The 22,626-nt window shown below is 33.9% G+C and overlaps 1 protein-coding gene across 7 annotated transcripts in view; it reads left to right on the top strand.

Moving 5' to 3' along the window:
- LOC144959114 (extracellular tyrosine-protein kinase PKDCC-like) overlaps positions 1 to 22,626 on the top strand; it is a 63,165-nt gene that overhangs the window by 18,787 nt on the left and 21,752 nt on the right. For all 7 annotated transcript variants that reach the window (XM_078891562.1, XM_078891581.1, XM_078891592.1 and 4 more), the window contains 2 exons: positions 13,706 to 14,504; positions 20,965 to 21,096. In XM_078891562.1, the coding sequence (XP_078747688.1) occupies positions 13,866 to 14,504; positions 20,965 to 21,096 (771 nt within the window). In that variant the 5' untranslated portion in view covers positions 13,706 to 13,865. The remainder of the gene's footprint in view (positions 1 to 13,705; positions 14,505 to 20,964; positions 21,097 to 22,626) is intronic.

Below are 22,626 nucleotides of genomic sequence, written 5' to 3'. Positions count from 1 at the left end.
TATAACCGATAACCAATGTATATAATATGATGTTTAACATCTTATTATCGACATGGCAAAGGCCAATTTGAAATTCAGTCTATAACCATTATACATTAAAAGCAAGAATTTGCACAAAGTCGCTTACATCTTATAAAACGTTACACACCAGTTAGATTCCGCCGCTGGATTGTGAAAGTAGTCGAGTGTTAGACCGTATTTTTTGTATGTTCTGTTAATATGTCATATATATATATATATATTATATATATATATATATATATATATATATATATATAATATATATATATATATATATATATATATGTATATAATGATAATAATAATAATAATAATAATAATAATAATAATAATAATAATAATAATAATAATAATTATTATTATTATTATTATTATTATTATTTATATTATTATTATTATTATTATTATTATTATTATTATTATTATTATTATTATTATTATTATTATTATTATTATTATTGTTATTATTATTGTTATTATTATTGATTATTATTATTATTATTATTATTATTATTATTATTATTATTATTATTATTATTATTATTATTATTATTATTTTCAGATAATTGTGTAACCGATAAAACGATTTCTTTTTCAAATTTTTAAAGTTTAAAGTAACATTTGCAGAAGTAGGACGAACAGTTAAATAACGATAAGGAGCAAAAAGAATTGAATGCATTTAACCAGTTCAGCCGTGCACTGGAAGAATTTGTATTTTATATTTTAAAATTTGGCCATAAAACTCGACGCGAAGTCCCAGGTTTGAGAGTGTTTGCCAAGATTAGGGCCATTTAAATAAATCCATATTTGAAGGACGAGTTTTCTGGCCAAATTTTTAAATACGAGTTTTTCCAGAGTACGGTTAAAACTGGTTAAAAATTGAAGAAAAGAATATTGAGTGTGTCAGAGTTTGTTGTGTTTGGACGGCTTGCAACAGATGGCTTGACACGTTACTCAAATAACAGACCCGCTGCTGTCAGAAATAACGCTCCGATGGTAAATTAAAAATGGGAAATAGAGAAATAGAAAAATGAAGAATGTCAGAAGAAACGAATGTATGAGAATGGATTAGACTATCTCTTGGGTCCGTTGGAAAAGAAGAAAGGAAAGGCGTTTTTCACTCAATCATAATATTATAGCAATTACATACTTGAGTTTGGAGGGCAATGATTGTAGGCCTCCATAAACAATGGCATATTTCTTTTATCAAATTATTTTATAATAGCTTTACAATATCCTCTTCGTTACCAAGCAACGTTAAAACTAGTTCAACAGATAACAAATCCTTATAATCGACGAATTGCATCGACTTATATTATGGGATTACGTGTATCGATTTTTTTTTTCATTACAGTCGCCTCTATCATTTCTAGTTTGATTGATTTTTTTAAAAAATTCCTTTCCTTAGAAAATAGACATAAACATGCCAACATTATCTTATCTTATCTTCTAAATGATAAATGACGTTTGTTTTTTTATAATGACAGGCAATAATCATATATATATATATTGTGTCCTAATGAATTTGATTCTTTGTCAATCAATAAAAAAAAACCCCAAAACTAGTTAACAGAACTCGCGTTGTTTATTTAAAATTTAATTTTAATGTATTCCAAATGTAACAATCTGATAAACTAAAGAATTTGGTCTAAATTTAGTTTTACTCGACATGTGCATATGCATGTCTGACATCCGAACATCCTTATGGGCCTAGTTTAACATAGTTGTAATGGACACTATTTTGCGTCATGTTTTGAGATTTCCATTACAACAATGAGCCCATAAAGAATTGGGTTATCAGACCTGCAAATAAGTGCACGTCGGTTTTACTCCTTGAAATATAAATCTCTAGTCTATATACATCAATTGCGCAAATGTGAAACGTGCTAGGTATTGTTTTGTTTTGTTTTTGATTTATGTATTTTTTCTTGCCATTGTTTTTGATGATGATGAAACATTCTAAGGTTTCAATGTACTGCCTTCATTTTTTAAGATTATACAATCTGCTAAGATTAAATCAAAATATCATTTCTGACTAATTTCGTTTTTAGCAGAATTTCACGATTTGCCCCTCCCCTCTTTTGTGTGTGAAGTCATTTTTTTCTTGCATGAAGTTTTTGCTTTCATAGGTCATATGAAAAAAATATTAAAAGATAAATACCTCTACGGATAATACTGAAGGAGAGTGAATGTATATAGCAGTGAAAGTAAGCAAGAGGGGTGCATGCATGAGATAATGACAGGCAAGTCATAAAGGTAAGAAAGAAAAGAGAGAGAGAGAGAGAGAGAGAGAGAGAGAGAGAGAGAGAGAGAGAGAGAGAGAGAGAGAGAGAGAGAGAGAGAGAGAAGAATGATACGGCGCTCAAAAAGTAATCTATACATTTCATAAAATACAGTTACTTAGTTTCGTTACTAGTAGAGCGAAAAATAAAAACAAATGTTTGTCTTGGATACGAACTGAACTGTGATGCAGATCGGGGATGAGTTCGGGTTGGGTGGTGGTGGTGGTGGGGGGGGGGGGGGGGGGGGTAGAGTCACGTGATTCCCCTCTGTCTTATCATCGATCGCATGTTGTTTTTTGTGTTCTGTATATCTGTTTTCATTGCTAGATAACCTATTTGGCTTTGTCTTAATACTATTATTGTTGATTCTCTGGTTTTGTCATTGCGTGAATTTAATTTCCAGTCCACGGGCAGGAATTCTTCTTCTCTTTCTTTTCTAAGTTACTTTTCATTACCTGCTTATTTTAATAATGTTTTTGAAAAAAAAATCTTCCATAAAAACATCATACCGTGAAATATAATTATTTAGCTTAACTTTATGGCTTTAATAAATTTCTGAACTTTACTCTTCAATTTATTTACATGAAACAGTGAGTACTTATATGCAGGTTTGATAACTCATATTAATAAATATCGGCCCATTGTTGTAATGGGACTATTCTCAAGCCAACGCAAACATATTGTTCATTATAACAATGTTTAAACAAGCCCTGCATTGCGTTGGGTTATCAGCCTGCACATCAACTTAAAAAGAAATTTGTCCGAAAAAAAAAAACAAAAAAAAAAAAAAACCCAAGCAAACAGACAAACAAACAAACAAGCAAACAAAAAAATCAAAATAAAAGCAAAAACTGAGCAAAACAAAACTTAACCAACAAACAACCATACAAACAAAAAATAAAAACAACTGACTCAAATAATAGGCTAGAGAGGTCACTTCCGACTTGTCATATCCTCAGAGTGAATGGTAGATTACTTTAAGAATGAGCATTTTGTGTTTCCAATCCTGTTAAAGTCGGAGTTTGATTTTACTCTTATCTAACGTCATTGATGCACTGGGTTTACGTAAATTACTCACAACGTCCGCCAGGCGGATATAACGTACCGAAACACAAAAATGTGTGTTACCTTGAACGTTTATAGTCTGATTGATAAAGTTTAGTGATTACAAAATAATTACAAAATGGCTGTCTAAAATCAAAAACAAAGCACGGATTGACGTCAATTTCTTAACTTCTATCTATATCTTACATGTTTTACCAATTGCGCATTTACAGCGATGCGACTCCGGCTTCATTAAAGCTTTTATTGGCCCTCCTTTAAATAGATACGGAAAAAAGTATCTAGAGATGAAGATAATGCAAGAAGACAAGATAGAGGAATGCAAATCGTACGACGGTGAAGCATGTCTGGGTGTCAGCACTAGGTCTGCTGGGGTGGGGTAGGCCGGGCTTGGCAGGGAAATCATAACAAAAACCCGGAAACACGATACCCACATTTCTATTTTTCTTTCTATTTTTTTTTCTTTTTTTTTAAAGAAAAAAATAAGGGATAGATATGTGTGCACTGAGAGCATATTCATTCTACGCCTGATCAATCACATCTGACTGTAGTTTCATTATGCGCTTGAACGTTTGTATTACAAAATGTTACGTGAATGTAGCTGTATAAGATAAACCATTTTCATAAAAAATATATAGTTGATATTGACAAAAGCTCCATTCATTTTTTTAAAAAAAATTTTTTGTATCTCATTTAAAAGATTATGATAATGTATTGTAGAAAACATCATTTTTAAATCTTTAAAAGGCCAAACAATTTATTAAACGTTTAAAAATTCCCCCCTTCCCCAACAACGATGACGACAATGGCAACCAAACCAAACAACTTGAATCTTTAACTAATTTCAAGACAACAGATCAGTAAACGAAATTTCATTAAATTAAAACGATCTGTTCCGAATGATCCCCCCCCCCCCCCAATAATTACGAATAAATCACGTGACTCCAGCGGCTCGGAGATCGCTGTTTCTAAAGATCACTTCATGCCGTTCTCTGACATTTTTTTTCTGTTTTATCCGACATCATTTTACATAAACAAAAATTGGTTAAAATGACTCTCAATATGTCAAAAATTATCAAGAGTGAGAATTCAGAAGTCTTAGGTTTAAGAATTTTGACAATTTGGGCATTTTATGTTTATCGATCGAGTTTTGAGGTGCCTATAAATGTTATGGCCAGATTTTGTTTTCTTTATAATGTTCATTTTAGTACTGCAGTATTGCAAATTGAAATTTATTATGTGTGGAATGAAATCGGGTTGAATGACATGAAAATAGGAAGTACTGCTATATCCTGAACCCCCCCCCCCCCCCCCCCCCGAAAAAAGAAAAAAAAACAAACAAAAAAAAAAAAAAACAACAACAACAGAAAAGAAAAAGAAAAAAAAGAACCCAACAACGTACAAACAAAAACAAAAAAAAAAAAGAAAAAAGACACGTATTTGAACTATTATAACAAAACGCTTAATCCTCAATTCAAAACTATCAAATCGATTACAAAAAACCCAAATTTTACAAAGAACATTTTAAATCGAGGCATGTATTTAATTTAAGCCAGAAAGTTTTGACAATATGATTTTCAATCGAATGATGATTATTCTGAACCATTTTAAAAACTTTCATTTCGGTTGAATCTTCATAATATCTCAGAGTTTTCAATTCAACTTTCTCCTTTTCTGGACCTCTCATATTCTTAACTGTTTTCATCATCTTCCTCTATCATCTATACTACTTCTCTTCTACCTTCTATCTATCTATCTATCTATCTATCTATCTATCTTCTATCTATCTATCTATCTATCTATCTATCTATCTATCTATCTATCTATCTATCTATCTATCTATCTATCTATCTGTCTGTCTGTAAGTATGTCTATCCATCTGTCTAAACACATTCATAAAACATACATACATACATACATACATACATACATACATACATACATACATACATACATACATACATACATACATACATACATACATACAAATACATACATACATACATACATACATACATACATACATACATACATACATACATACATACATACATACATACATACATACATACATACATACATACATATCAAAATTGTTTATTTCAGGAAATATACATGATAATGTAACAAGGGTAACATATTCATTGACATAATACCATTTCCTAAAATAATGTACAATGTATAGAGCTGGAGTATTAATTTGAACAGTGAAGTTTCAGACTCTGCCACAGAATGTCCCAGAGGTAATAATGATATTAGTGTTGATGACGATGATAATGATAATGACGACGATGATGACGATGGTGACGATGAAGATGATGATGATGATGATGATGATGATGATGATGATGATGAAGATGATGATGTTGATGATGATGAAGACGATGATGACAATAACAGTGGTGGCTATGGCGGTGATGGAGACGACGACGATGAGAGTAACAACGGTAGCAATGATATTAATAATAATAACAACAACAACAACAACAATTTAATAATAATAATAATAATAATAATAATAATAATAATAATAATAATAATAATAATAATAATAATAATAATAATAAAAATAATAATAATAATAATAATAATAATAATATAATAATAATAATAATAATCCCTATCACTATAATATTAATAATAATGTTGATAATTGTGGTGATGATAACAACAGTACTAATAATTACGATGATGATAATAATGACAATAATAATAATAATAATAATAATAATAATAATAATAATAATAATAATAATAATAATAATAATAATAATAATAATAATAATAATAATAATGATGATGATGATGATGTTGATGATGATGATGATGTTGATGATGATGATGATGATGATGATGATGATGATGATGATGATGATGATGTGATGATGATGATGATGGTGATGATGATGATGATATGATGGTGATGATAAAATAATAATAATAATAATAATAATAATAATAATAATAATAATAATAATAATAATAATAATAATAATAATAATAATAAATAATAATAATAATAAACAGTAATGAAAAATTAAATCGATTATTACAATCATATACAAATTGATATATTTGGAATATTTGACAAATAGATGGATACATATAGATAGAGGGATATATAAATAGACAAATATCTATATTATTAAATATGTAGTGCTACTAATTATGATGAATTTTACATCTTTGTCTCCAAACTTTGTAAGAGCCAATGATGGCACTGTTGCTTATATATTTTGAAAGGACTTTTGTTTCTTTGCTTTTAATGCCCAGAATCTTTAAGCCATTCACAAATCTACCATGGACATAGCCGAGGCTACCTACAGAAAGAACGATAACCTCGGATTTATATCCAAGAGCATTTATTTCCATGCATAAAGGAAAGTACTTTTCAAATTTAGTTTGGAATGACTTGTTAATATGAGCATCAAATGGGACTGAAATTTCAACAATTTGGGCTGTTTTCATTTCTTTGTTGATTTTTAAAATGTCCGGTCGATTACTGTTAGTATTAAATGAGGATTTGTCACTGTCGAAAAAACTTGGTCTGGTGAATGTGTCTCTGAAAATTTGAGTAGTGCCGTTTTTAGGTATTTTGTCAAAAATAATGTCAACAATTCTATTGTGTCGTTTTTGATATATTAATTTGAATTTTGTACATCCGTTTACAACGTGAGATACCGTATCTGACGGATGATTACAGATCTTGCAGCCTTTGGAGTACGACAATGGGTAATATGTATGAAGTAGACTGTCGCACTCCAGAAGCTGCAAGCGGCATTTTATAGCAAACGTTCTAATTTCGTCAGGGAATTTATGATTGAATATGAAACTGGAGGAGAGAGCGTGGTTTACCCCAGTGGCTTCTCTAACAATTCTTCCTTTGGACGCCAGTTCATGGAAATGGGTAGCTATCTCATTCAGTCTCACACTTTTAAGAAGTTTTGAAAACATTTTGGGGACTTAAAAGAACAACTGACGTCACTATCAGCCTGTACAGACATCACATAATCTTCATCTTTTATTAAGGAAACATTTTGGCGGATACACTTTTCAAAAAGATCCACCCAAAATGACTTTGGCCAATTAACTTTTGTATTATTTTGAAGGCGTTTGCCGTTGTGACAAAAACCGGCAAAAGTGTTTTCTTCGTTTTCGTCTAATGAGGCGCGTAGAATTTTTCTTTTCGTTAGATGAAGGTTCAGGCTGTTTGTGGCTGTTATCTTCACACTGTCATCGTCACAATTAAGGATGGACAGGGCAAAGGATAGGTGTTTTGCATAATAAATTATTTTAGGGTTTGGTAACCCGAGACCACCTTTTGATCTTGGACAAAACATGAATGACCTTGTACTCGAATTATTTAAATGTAACCAATTTCTAACTTTGTTCACAATTATATTTTCAATTTCATTAAGGTCCTTTTCGGTAAACATGAGATTACAAAAATAAAACATTAGAATTGAAAAGCACATTGAACTCAAAAGACACAGTTTGGCTGAAGACGGCAGAGGGGAAACATCTAAAAGGTTCATATTGTTTCTAAATTTTTCGATTATCGTTTTTCGTTGATGTTCATCACTTTTGTTTGTCAGGTTGATGTTGTGTCCTAAATACGTGTAAAATTCTTCTTTTTCTAATGTTGGTATTTCATGTTGTTGTATTGTTACTGTTGGTAATTTGAATTTTTTGTTCCAGTTGTTACCTGAACGTTGGCCAGATGTTATGGCGCATTTTGGGGGTTTTATATTCATTCCCGTTGCATTCATAAATTGAGTTGTTTTATTGCACAATTGATTCATTACTTCTTCACTTTTTGCTAGTAACGTGACGTCGTCAACGTAACCTTGGATGGGTAGTGGCATCTGCGGAGAGGTATGGTTTTGTTCGATCCATCTTAGCCATTTATCTATTCCTTGTTCAAAGACAATTACAGACCATGGACATCCTTGGATTATACCTTTGTCTCTGTAGATTGTATTTGTGAGGTGATTTCGGACTTTTACTTGAAATGATGCTTTGTTATAAATATCCTTAGTAATGTTGATGAATACTGAAGGATATGAATATTCATTAAGTTGACGTAGCATAAATTCGTGATCTATACTTCCAAATGCATCTTTTATGTCTACAAAGCATAAATATAATTTTCCCGATGAGTGTAAAAAATCTGATACTGCACATTTTAACGAAAACACATGTTCTTGTAGCCCGTTTCTAGGTAATGAACCTTTCTGTGAAAGTGACATACATACATACATACATACATACATACATACATACATACATACATACATACATACATACATACATACATACATACATACATACATACATACATACAATACATACATACATACATACATACATACATACATACATACATACATACATACATACATACATACATACATACACATACATACATACATACATACATACATACATACATACATACATACATACATACATACATACATACATACATACATACATACATACATACATACATACATACATACATACATACATACATACAATACATACATACATACATACATACATACATACATACATACATACATACATACATACATACATACATACATACATACATACATACAATACATACATACATACATACATACATACATACATACATACATACATACATACATACATACAAATACATACATACATACATACATACATACATACATACATACATACATACATACATACATACATACATACATACATACATACATACATACATACATACATACATATTACATAATACATACATACATACATACATACATACATACATTACATACATACAACATCATACATAATATACATACACAACTACATTGACATAAATACATACATAATACATAATATACATAATCATAGCTACATACAACATCATATACCTCCGAGATTTTGTCGTAAGAGCTCCCTAATATGAATATTTTTCTTACAAAACGTTTCTGATGTAGAGACTGAAGAGGAAAAAAAACCCCACGTCAACTGTAGCTCAAAATCAGCGGCGTTGCTTTAACCAAATAAAGCCACGGGACTTTCTCGGGCTCTAACCTCGAAATTTAACACCTTGCTTTGTCCATATTTCGGCCTTTGCCCGCTCTCTTTGTTCACCGCTTGTAATTGGGGAGAGAAGGTGTTATCCCAAACCTAAACCAACATCCCTTACTCTGTCTGTCGTCTTTCTGACAAACACTCATGAATGATAAAAAAAAAAAAAAAGAGAATGTTTGTACAAACAAAAAAAAAAAAAAAAAAAGAAAGAAAAAGAAAGAAAGAAAATGACTCATCGCAGAGTTTTGGACACATGCATAATAACGAATAGATTTTATGAGTTTTAATTCTTACAAAATAGAAAGACCCGTATTTCCATGTGATATCTAAATTGTATGCCCATATACAGTGTACTAATATTTTTCACTGGAGAATATTTTACGAAATCTTTTTCTTTGAAAATTATGAAACCTCTATACTGGCTCGATTTCGTTTCTGATTATCTTTTTTTTCTGTTTCCTATTTTTATCTTCTTTTTTTTTATTTTCAAACCCTGCGTCAAGACCCATCTCTTCCTATTCGCGCATTCCTTCACCGCTTTTTGACGTCAAATCCATTCAGAGAAGAAATCACTGTCAAATTCCAGTGTCAGGTTTTGCGAGGATTGGATAGCGACCCTTGTACGATATTATATAAAATAAATATATAAGTATTCAAGACTAGCACCCCAGGGTCAGAGCCCATTGATGTTGTTTATTTAAGAGTATATCGGGACAGTAGATTTCTAAAACAAAGAGCTGTTAAACGAAGAGTTTTTGTGTGAACAATGGAAAATTACAAAAACCATTATAAGATATTTGCAGCGCAAGGGTTATGGCATCTTTAAGACCAAATGTCTAATTGAAGGCTGATGACTTGACTTGGCAATGAATTTCATTCTCTTGCAGCTCTCTGGAAGAAACTTTTTATAAATAAATTTCAGTCCTGATGTGAGTTTCAACTTTCTTGTTCTTGTTTGATCTATGTTTAAAGAGTTTGGGATTCGTGAGTTGTCGCTATTTATTGTTTTATAAAAGACTGTGAGCATTAAAGTTTTTCGTCGATGTTCTATGGTGTTCGTAATTGGACCTTGCTAGGGCATCTGTGATATTAATTTTTTTATAAATTTTAAATGCTAGTCTATCGTAATATATATCGATTCAGATTATTCCCTTTAGAAAATATTTCAGAATAATCGTGGGTATACAACGACTTATTGAGTACGCTTGTTTTTTTCTTCTCAATGTGACTGATGTATTAGGCCTTTAATTAGCATATGAACAACCATGCAAAAAACTCATCTTATTTCAGAAAGGATCATTGGGACGTTTTCCTTTTTAAAATTCGAATTTAGACATCTCATAATTTTAAAAATTTGCAATAATATGTTTCAAAGCATTAAAAGTACACACCATAATCCCATAGTTATTTTTCTTTCACATTCTTCATCTTATAGAATTATTGTAAATGAAATTCCGCTATTGATTAACTTTCTTCGTCAATCTCTCTCCCAACGTGACCCTGGGTCACTCGATTCCGCCCCTGGGGAGACTCAGCGAGTGGCTGTCGTAGTATTTGTAGTGTCCAGTGTGGTGGTCAGTCACTCAGTTGCCCTGCCATAGCTGTCAGCCTGCGGCCTTCCTTATCCCTGGCCCAATGACGGGGATAAGAAGGGCGTTATGAAACTAATCCTTGACTAATTCCGCCAGCCAACAAATCATTATTATGTACCTGAACTCCAAACCAAAACAATATGGCACTTACAAGGACATTGTCCCGTTTGCAAACCAAAACAATGGTCATACGAATGATACACAACCGTACCCGCTCATTATTTCCCAAACACAAAGTACGTGCAATTAGTAATCTGTATTATATGTATCTCCTGACTCATTCAGCGAGGCCAATACAATAATAAATATATATGACAGCTCTTGGGTATTGTCAGAGAAGGATATAATCCCGCCAATACAATATCCCACTCTTCTCTACGCCGACAAAACACTTTTATTCTTAGCATTTTGGCAAGAAAACGTTCACTTAAAAATTTGAGTGATTGAATTGACCTTCACCTTGTCACAGTCTCAAACATGAGAATGTTGAGATGAAGTCTCAGGTTTTATAGTGTTTTTGACAAGTTGGGTGTCATTTTAACCGATCGATATTTGAAGGGAAACTTTACAGGCCAAAATAGATTTTAAAATGTGTTTTGTCACAGTAAAGCAAAACTTTTATCAAAGCCAAACTGCTTACTTATATAATACACTTGCATACAAATTGCAGAGTTCATGTAGGTCGTGTTTGTATGGATTTCTTTTAAAATTCTTTCTGAATAATATTACAGGACGACGACTCATGTCCGATTCTTAAATACGAAAATACTGTGGATTCTGGGTACCGTTACGAATGACAATAATAAATACTTATAAACAGTAGAGCTGTGTTTGGGGGAATAAAACACAACAACCCCCCCCCCCCCCCTTTCCCGATGGCAATAACGATTTTAGCGCACTTACCTCCCCCTGAATGCATGATTCATGGCTGTTTTCTGCTTATATTTATAGATATGAGAGACTGATATCACAGCATACATAATGAGTAGTTAAATATTATCATTTAACGCAGTCCAATAATTCAAGTAACCAGAAGAAATTAAAAACAAAACAAAACATGAACTTCATTGATATAGCGCAATACCTGCTTAGAGTGTTCAAAGCGCTTCACGTGGAGTCTGAAGTCAACAGCTATTTCCAATATTATATAAAACACTATTTGTTCGAGGCATTGGTCACATCGCAAAATGAATGTGCTCAAAATGACCAACTTAATTTTTTTTAAAAGTGTTCATAGTTTTTTAGAATATCCAACAGCACAATAGGTCATTTTGTTCTGCGTGGCCTTTGGGTATAATTACAACATTCATAAACAAAACAATGCGTTTACATTTATTCAGAAATATCCCACCGTTGGAGAGTAACAAATCATAATGTGGTCGAAAATCGTATGGACGAAAACCTGAATATAAATCGCTCCTCCTACTTACACCTGATATTCTATTCTTTCTTTATCTTTGATTACTAGAGGGAGAGGCCTATTGTTGACATTGCAAAATAATTTAGTTTTGCCTGCAAAGAAAGCAAAATATCCCCCAAATGCCAAATAGCACATAACATGCCAAATTCTCCATAATAGTAACGACATGCCAAACTAAATTGCTGGCTTATCTTCAGTTAGTAGTTATAATGACCTTGGATTGTAATTGATCGACGTCCATGAAAAGACGATAACGTATCGATAACGTCGATGACCTCAACAACAACGACGACGTCGAAACGATGACGACATACGCCAATAACCCAATACGGATTGGTATATTATGGTCTATCGGTTAGATGAGGGTTTAGTGTAAGCGTTGGTCTGAATCGAAACGGAAAGATTAACTGGTCTAGTATGGAACTCTAATGTCAACAAAGGGGAGGGGGAACCTTGTGAACTGGGGCTTGAAGTACCCGAAGCCAGAGCTTTTTGTACTGGATGACTGGACTCTCAAGATCAGACCGTGACGAATCGGACAGCGGACGGAACAGTTATTGAGCGAAGAGGTGGTCATGATATTCTCCGTATTTATTAAGGTGTTCGTGGAACTGGCTTTTTGTTGTTTTTGTAAAACGTGTGGACTACATGTTGTTGTTGTAGAAAGTTATTTCAGAATATAGCGTATATGACTCCGTGTGTGGTATTATTATTGTGGTAATAATTGTGGTAAGCTCAATTATATTTTAAATTTGTGTTGCCGAGTTTTACTCTCCGTTACCTCTAGAGAGGCGACTAATTGCAACCACTACACGCTGTTCTCTAGTTCATGACAGGATATGCAATTTGCCCATTTTCCCGAGCTCTCTCTGGGCAAGTTATTGAAGAGATGAAGAAAACGTTTTGTGTATATATTTCTCATAACCGGTTTTCTTTCATGAATGAGCGCATTTTGCCATTACTTTCTTCAACAAAATGATTCCCATTATATTATTTTCCATTATTGACTTATCTTGTATTTTGTTTTCTTTTTCTTTTCTTTTCTTTTCTGTCTTTATCTTTCTTCATTTTTACTGCTGCAAAAAATTCCAACAATGATTTTATTGTCTGTAATTCATATTCTTCAGATTTTTAACTCTCATTCTTTCAATATTGTTTATTGATTAAACAATCTCTTCGTGGTATATTGACTTTTATTACTGAATTCTTATTATATCTTTTATTTACAGGATTATTTGTCATCGATGTCTAGAATAGCAGCTGACTATCACCAAATGAGACCCACACCAAATTATGAATCAATGGTCTGACAGTATCAACTCAGCCCTGCAAGATTCTCTTTTGTCGCTATAACGTAAACTTGAAACCTTGGGACCTCAGCCAACCAATATGATGAAGTATTCATCCCTTTCTAAGCGGAGGTCACGTGGCTACTCCATGGACAGCATACGACTCTTTGCTGGTTCCTGTATCTTCATTATCGTTTGCGGTAACTTGGTCATGCTTCAATCCTATCGTTCATTTGTAGACAGCCACTCTAATCGTGACGTCATTAGTGACCTCCAAGACAACATTCCATCAAATCTCCAACATTCACGTAATAGAAGAGATATTCAACGAGATATATTCAATGAATATGCTTCAGACTTTTTGCCCAAAATCCAAAACATTGGAAATAGTGTGCAGTATTCGGGCACGGAGGGTAGAATACGTAAGCTGATGCAAGAAAATCTTGTGAAATATAAAATCGGAGAGTTGTTGGTGGAGAGAAAAGATCTACTAACTTGTGCGGATGTTGACAGATTGGAAAATCTACAATATTTAGGTTCGGGGTGGAACAAAGCTGTCTACAAAGTTGACCTGGACGGCCGGAGTATGGCGGTGAAGACTGTCGACGTGAGTGGACATACAGTGAGCGAGTGTGTTGGTCGGGGATTGAATATGACAGATTGTTACGCCAAAGCAGCCCACAAAATTGTCAAAGAAATTGTCTTGCTTCAAGCTTTAACAAATGAACACGTTGTCAAGGTAAGTGTGTAAGAAGATAATTGTTTCTTATCATGACTGACTTTTTTTAAAAAAAAGCTTTTTGAAATCTTTGAGTGAATGCATTTATTGTCACCGATTGCGTCCTTTAGTGGTGTGAAACACAGTGAACGATATTGTGAGGGCAACTATAGCAAAACCAACATTTTAAAAGGGTTTTGTGATAGTTACGAGCAAAACCATCATAAGTATTTGCCCGTCACCCGGAAAAATCAGCCCCACAGATCCTGAGCACCAGGCACAATTTTAACACAGGCAATTGGGAAAACAAACCCCAACAAAAGCAAAACAAAGACAAAAAAAAAAAAAAAAAAAAAAAAAGAAAAGAAAAAAAGACAAAAACAAACAACAAAACAAAAAACAACCCATGGGTCGTCTTGTATCCAAGTGCAATTCCCTCAGTGTGTCAAATTATTTTTCACAAACTGCCGGTCTGGCCGATTCGGTTGCTTAGCATGTACTTAGGTAGATATCGTAATAAAAGAATTAAGTATGAACTGACCTCCTATCCTGTGGTCTAAAAACAATAACAAGAATCTGACTGACGTCAACTTCATTCATTCTTCTGACGCAGCGACATCCTATTTGGATTGGACACTGATTGGGGTTTTTATGAGTAAACGATTCAATTTCATTTGCTGGTATTCCTTCTACTGAAAAGAGCATATCTCATCTGTACCTATTTGAAATGTCCTCAATGTACACACACAGACACACACACGCTCTCTCTCTAACACACACACACACACACACACACACACACATCGTAGGCTGTGGATCAACGGGTTCTATCTTCACATTTTTTTTTTCAAATTGATAAAAATAATTGGTTTTAAGTTGTTGTTTTTTGTTTGTTTTTTTGTTGTTTTTTTTTTTTTTTGTTGCTAAAAACTGTATATAAACTTCAACCACTCCTTTGTGCATGACTTTTGAGTCAATTTCCCGATTTGAATCATTTTTTTTTTTTGGGGGGGGGGGGGGGGGGGGTCAAAAAAGCCTTTTAAAATTGGATTGAAATACATGTCGTCGTAATATCACAAAAGTTTTAAAAAGTTGAAAAAGGACTAGTTATCATCAGCCTACGACATTCATATGATGTCCAAGATTGAAATAATCTTAAATGTGCCTCCTTCTTCTCCACCTCCTCCTCCTCCTCCTTCCCCACTCCTACCCCAACCTTCCTACCACCACTCTTTTCTTCCTTCTTCATCTCATCTATTTATCTGCCACCCATCGCCAACAGGTACCTCAGACATTTACCTGCATGTTTACCTGTCATTTCGTACCAAGTCCACACCTTTTCTTATTCCTGGCTTTGTCCGTTTTGTCACACCGAATGAATAATACATGTGTCTAATTTCTATCTTATTTCTCTCCATATCTCCACGACTTAGCTTTGCAATATAATGCAGTGCGTTACTATCTTATCTTATTTAAACTAGTCTTGGCTACCAACTCAGTCATATTAATATAGGAATGTGGACATTAGTGTAACTTCTAGACTCTTACAGTGGAGTCCTAATAAAGCTAACACTGCCGGAGCAGAAAGATTTTATTGACTTTAAGCAAGGCTTACTTTTTCCATTATAAATTGAAAACACTGAGATAAAGAAGAGAAAATATGGAAACTGATAAGAGGTGTTGACTTGAAGCAGAAGTTGACCTTACAGTTTTTGACCTTATAATATTGGATTTTCGGACCGAGGGATAAGCCTTATCTTGGGAGGGCTATCTCTGAAAATATTCAATAATAATATTGGTCAAAAACGGTATTATAACACCCCAGTTGTACACTTTCCTATAAAATCATCGTCAAAGTCAGTAAATATGAAAACAGGAGAAGAGTAAACAATATAATTTTCAATAAAGTCGAGAATAGAAGTAGATTTTAGTTTAATTTAAAGTGTCAACAAAAACAAACAAAAACAAAAAACAAAACATCACACCGTTGCGTATTACTCCCCTTTGTTTATATTAATGACGTGACGTAACAAGTTATGGTGACCCAACTCAACACAAGTTCAGATTGCTGCTAGGTGAAAGTTAGCGGTCAATATGCATTATTTTTAAATGGTTTATTTACTAAGACGAAGAGGAGAGGGTGTTATAATATACGATTCTTATACTTTTGCTTTTTGGAATTCCGGACGTGTTTGTATATATATTATATATATATATATATATATATATATATATATATATATATATATATATATATATATATATATATATATAAATGATTCATGTATCTAAAGCATTTTTACAGCTATGTACATTTAATTTATGTAAATTCTAAGAACTGCTAGAGCATAATAAATATAACACTGTGCCTTGCACCTGGCGAAAGGTACACTGCCGATCAACTTGAGGGGTAGTTTATACGGTGTGTGTGTCTGTCTGTGTGCTTGTGTGAGCATGTGTGTATGTTTGTTTGTGTGCGTGCGGGTATTTATATAATAAGATAATTATGAATTGATTAATATGCTGGCAGTTCACCATTGATATCATTGAAAGCCAGTGGGAACATTTTTTCAATGCTGAGATGACATGCCAAGTGCCAATCACAGCCATGCTTCTGTTGTCATTAACCAGTTAACCGCTGTACTCTGAAAAAATCTCATATTTAAAAAATTGGCCTAAAAATTCGTCCTTCAAATATCGATCGATTTAAATTATCCTCATCTTGACAATTCAACTCTCTCAACTCTTAAACCTGGGACTTCGCCAACATTTTTTTTTTTTAATACGATTTTTTCCCGAGCACGGCAGTTAAATGGTTAATGAGACATCTAAATTTACACCACAATATCGTCCGTGACTTCATTAGCATAATTGACATTGCACATAATATAATATTATTATGTGTGGTAATTGATTCTCGTCGGCACACAAATGACTATCAATTTTTTGGTCGAATTATACGAATCAATAAAATAAAAAAATAAAAATAGAATGTATGGTGTTTTGGAGCTTTTTCAACCTTGTAAAGCGTGCCGCTTACATGGTCGTCAGACTTCGCAGCTTCTGCTGGTTTTCTCATTTCTTCCAGGAAACCATACCTTTCCTTTCAATATACTATTTATTTGTCTCAATTACTCGTCTCATTTTCAACTTGCTTCAGACAACAGCATCCTTATCTGTCTTTCAATCAATAAAACAATATGTCAACGATTCATCTACCTATCTATTTATCTATCTATATAACTAACTATATAATATCTGTCTGTCTATCTATCTAACTTTATATCATTATATAAGTACTTCTCTCTCTCTCTCTCTCTCTCTCTCTTTCTCTCTCTTTCTCTCTATCTCTCTCTCCCTCCCCCCCCCCTCTCTCTCTCTCTCTCTCTCTCTCTCTCTCTCACACACACACACACACACACATACGCACATACAAAGCACCCAGACAATCCATTTTTCTCACCATTTTGTCTTCAACAACGATATGGTAAAGAAATATGTTCCGAGGAAATAAAAAGGACATCGTTGACAACCACTAATCCCTGGCCTGATAGGTTTATATGCGTTTTATCCCACCACCCGCTACTCACTGAAGTAATCAGACTTTGATGCCATCTTAGATCCAACGTCCCGACGACTTGATTGTCATTTTCACCACATCTCAACTACAATTATTACAAATAGGAGGAGGAGGAGGAGGAGGAGGGGGAGGAAGAGGAAGAGGAGAAGGAGGAAGAGGAGGAGGAGAGAATAATAATAATAATAATAATAATAATAATAATAATAATAATAATAATAATAATAATAATAATAATAATAATAATAATATAATAATAATAATAATAATAATGATAATAATGATAATAATATTAAGAAAAAGAAGAAGAAGAAGAAGAAGAAGAAGAAGAAGAAGAAGAAGAAGAAGAAGAAGAAGGAGGAGGAGGAGGAGAGGAGGAGGAGGAGGAGGAGGAGGAGGAGGAGGAGGAGGATAAAGAAGAAGCAGAAGAAGGAGGAAGAGGAGGAGAGGAGTAGGAGTAGGAGGAGGCAGTGGAAGAATAGAAAGGAAGAAGGAAAAAATGAAATATATGTATAAATAAGTGAATAAATAAATAGATAACTAAATAAATAAGCATCACGCACTTCCACCGTCGCATAGGCATTGCATCAGGGAATAAGGATTATTATCAAACAAACATCTGATGTCAACAGAAATCCCCAAAGTTGTCCTAATGAGCCAATTGGGAGACGTTATTTTGCCTAAGGAAAACAACGAAAGAGCCTTAAGCTGGACTCGAACCCGAGACTCATAGATTACAGTGCAATGACAAACCACTTTGCCACATCATCCCCATATTCCAAGCACCTTTACATCTTTGCTCTATTGCCAGACCGCGGATTGTCATAAATTTACTTTATAAGACGTGTTCTGAAGCGTCAAAATGTATACTTTCTTCTTCATGGCGGCTTTATATTATTTTACTTGAATAAGCTTAGAAAATAATACAATATTACAATGACATGTTCTTTTGTTTATATTTTTTCATCCTTATTTGGTGTGTTTTTTTGTTTGTTTGTTTTTATTTTCATTGTTTTTTCTTTGATTTTCTTTTCTTTTTATTTGGGGGGGGGGGGGGGGGGGGGGGGGGTTATTGTTATCGCTTTGTTCGTTTGCTTTTTGATGCACCCTTTCCACAGAGGTAAATTTTATGGTAAATTAAGAGTCTTTTAATTTTGAGTGAATGCCATTTTCTTGCAGTCATCCTGTATGCCTCATTGAGATTGGAGGGAATTTGGTTTTAACATAGAACAAAGACGTTTCTTTACTCCAAAGGGTTTTACACAACTGACTAATCCTTATTATACTTTGCGTCCTCTCTGACGTTTTCCTCATCCCATATAATTAATGCATCGATGACAAAATATCCTTGCCGTTGGTTCCTGCTTATTATTAATAATGTTGAGAAATATTATGTGGTATAAAGAAGTGCCAGATGAAAACAGATAATGAAAATATCGCGGCGTCAGCGAGCCAAACTCGGGATCCAATTGAATCGACACCCTCCGCCTGGCTGAGAGAAAGAGATCGGTGAGCAGTCGGTCGCACTAGCCACTGAGTCATCCAGGCATTCCTGTTGATTCCTGCTTTAATCTTAATACAGCTCTTTACTGCATAAACATCAACTAATTCAAAATCGTATACGTTCATATGTCTTTGCTTCTCTGATTCCTGCTTTATTATTAATACAGCTCTACTGTATAAACATCAACTAATTCAAAGTCGTATACGTTCATATGTCTTTGCTTCTCTTCATTCTTTTACAAACCAGTCCCAACGTGACAATACAAATTGATTAAATTTCTCGACATCAACTCGATCCATTGTCAGCGTCAACCTCTCTAGAGATCTCTTACATCGCCTTTGTTACTATTTTTATAATGTTCATTATTATCCTTTTGTGAGTGGCAAAGAGATATTATCCATTGTTTTCATCCTTGAAATACTCTGCGATGTAAGGCTTGTTTATTATTAACATCTCTTGGTTTGCTCATGTCGATTTTAAGACTAGATCTATATAATTTTTACCATATTAATTTTATTTTTTAAATATCCCTTCCGCCACGACATCTTGTGATATCGTCGCCTAGGCATTCCACGAAGGAATATAGATATTTCATCAAACAAGATGTCTGGTGTCAACAGGAATTGCCTGTGTTGTCCAAGTGAGGAAAGTGGGGATTAATAATCTTGCGCAAGGAAAAAAACGAAAGTGCCTGAAGCAGGATTCGAACCCGGGACCTTCCGGGTCATAGTGCAATGCCTTAGCCACTCTGCTACTTCGCCCCCCCCCCCCCCCCCCCTCATATTGAATAAGGTCATATTTATTTTTGTCTTCCATATAGAAATATAAATACCTATTGATTATTTTTCTTGTTTCGCATCTGTCGTTAAAGATTGAACAACAACAACAAACAAAAAAAATAATTGTTCTCATTCTCTTCTTTATATTCCTTAACAGCATTCAAAAATTTCAATGACTTCCATGTTCATGTGTGTGATACATATAAATGTTTTCTTCAATTTCAAAGCAACGTTCAACATTCACTCTGTTTTCTATGATTCATTTGTGTATTTTCTTATTTATTTATTCAATTATTTATTTATTTATTTATTTATTTATTTATCTTATGTATTTATTTATTCATTTATTTGCTGACCTGTTCATATTCAAGTCCACTTGTATTTATTATCATTGGCCGTTTTTGTTCATCTCAACACTCGATAACCTTTATATTATACCTAATCCATCCATTTCATGGTTTGGATTCGGGCTTTATCATCGCATTTATGATATATCATAAAGGTTAATGTAACAACATAAATAGTATAAAACTCTGATACTGATACCAACCCCAGCTTTGTTTTGCAGACAAAACAAACAAATGTCATTAACAACCTGCTTCCGTTGTTTCTTCCAATCAGGTGCTTGGATACTGCGTTCCCGACAAGCCTTTCGACGGTGACGGGGATACAACGGTTGCTATGGTAACCGAGCTGGGAGAGCCTATTGATCAAATCAAGCTTCTTCAGATGTCTTGGGAGGACAGGCTACGGGTAAGGATGACAGGATGGATGGAAAATGAATGAAAGGATGAATGGGCCAATGGAATGATTGGTAGAGAGATGAAATGATGATAGGAGAATAGATTTGTCATTGAATTGAGAAAAGTGAGTGGAGCAGGCACTTATGTTGGTAACAACAAGATATGAAGTGAGTAGAAAAGTGCCAGAAGACAATAGAGAATAAAATTTTTTTTCGCGGCGGTGGTGGGGTTTGAACCTGCGACCTTATTGGTACGACAACTCCGCCTGGCAGGTGAGAGCGTGGCTCTACCGTGTGAGCTATCCACGAACACAAAATATTCGTTTCAAACCCAAAGTTATTTCTAGATCCCTCTCTCACCCACTTCTTGAGATCGCCGATTCGTTCACCACCATCGCGAAGTAATTTTGACCAGCAGTTAAGCTTAATAGCCAATATTCTCATCACAAACATATAACATAGAAACGATTGAGACATGGAGTATGCTCCGGTGTATGGGGTGAATTTTTAATTCAGAAAAGTGAGTGGAGCAGGCACTTATGTTGGTAACAACAAGATATGAAGTGAGTAGAAAAGTGCCAGAAGACAATAGAGAATAAAATTTTTTTTTCGCGGCGGTGGTGGGGTTTGAACCTGCGACCTTATTCGACAGAGATGTTGTTGTACTTGAATTAATATTACTTATTTCATGTTAGCTTGGCCAAATCTTTAACTCATGATGGCATCATTGTTGGGGTGCTGACTTTGTATTGTTTGTATCTTTCTGTTTGCTGTCGATCATTGACATTGATCGTTTTTTTTTTGATGGTCAGAAAATGTTGGCAAGGACAATTAGTGTTCAACGTCGTACCCCCCCCCCCCCCCCCACTCACACACACACACACACACTTTCTTCTGTTTAAAGGAGTTTTTACTCTTTGGGGGTTGTTTTTTTGTTTGTTTTCCTCTTATCTTTTTAAAACCATAAACGAAATATTGCATGGAAGCTTATCATTTGAAATAAGCTCAAATACGCTGAAAAAAAAAAATCCCAACCCCAACTATCCCGTTACTTGGTTATATTACATTTATATCGAGCCATTAGCAATCTCCATCTACTTCTCTCAGATTGCTCTCTTGCTCTTAAATTATTAGTTAAAGTTGGCTACCGGAAGACGAGAGGTGGAAACGGTTTGGAAAGTGGAGGGAAATGAAATTGCTGTCAACTTTTGGTTTACTCATTCACTTGACAACAAAAATGCCGGCTTGTGGAACTCATTTTTATCTGAATCCTTTACCACTCCTCTCCCAATCCCTCCCCTCACCTCTCCTCTCATCTTCTCTCTTCTTTCTGTTTCTCTTCCTTCGCTCCACTTCCCAGCTTTTCATCTTGTAATTTCTTCTATCTTTTATTTTAAAAATGCTTTATCCATTGTTTTTGAAAACGAATAGTGTTACTTTTATTCAATAAATTCATTCTTTCCGATATTTTTTTTATTGAGCTTTATATAGCGCAATATCCACTAAATGTGCTCAAAGCGATTTACAAGGGGTCCCTGGTC

Source organism: Berghia stephanieae, chromosome 1 (assembly GCF_034508935.2).
Source record: "Berghia stephanieae isolate SIO BIC M18660-M18661 chromosome 1, UCSD_Bste_1.3, whole genome shotgun sequence".
Taxonomy (NCBI): Eukaryota; Metazoa; Mollusca; class Gastropoda; order Nudibranchia; family Aeolidiidae; genus Berghia; species Berghia stephanieae.
This window is presented reverse-complemented; position numbering and strand designations above follow the sequence as displayed.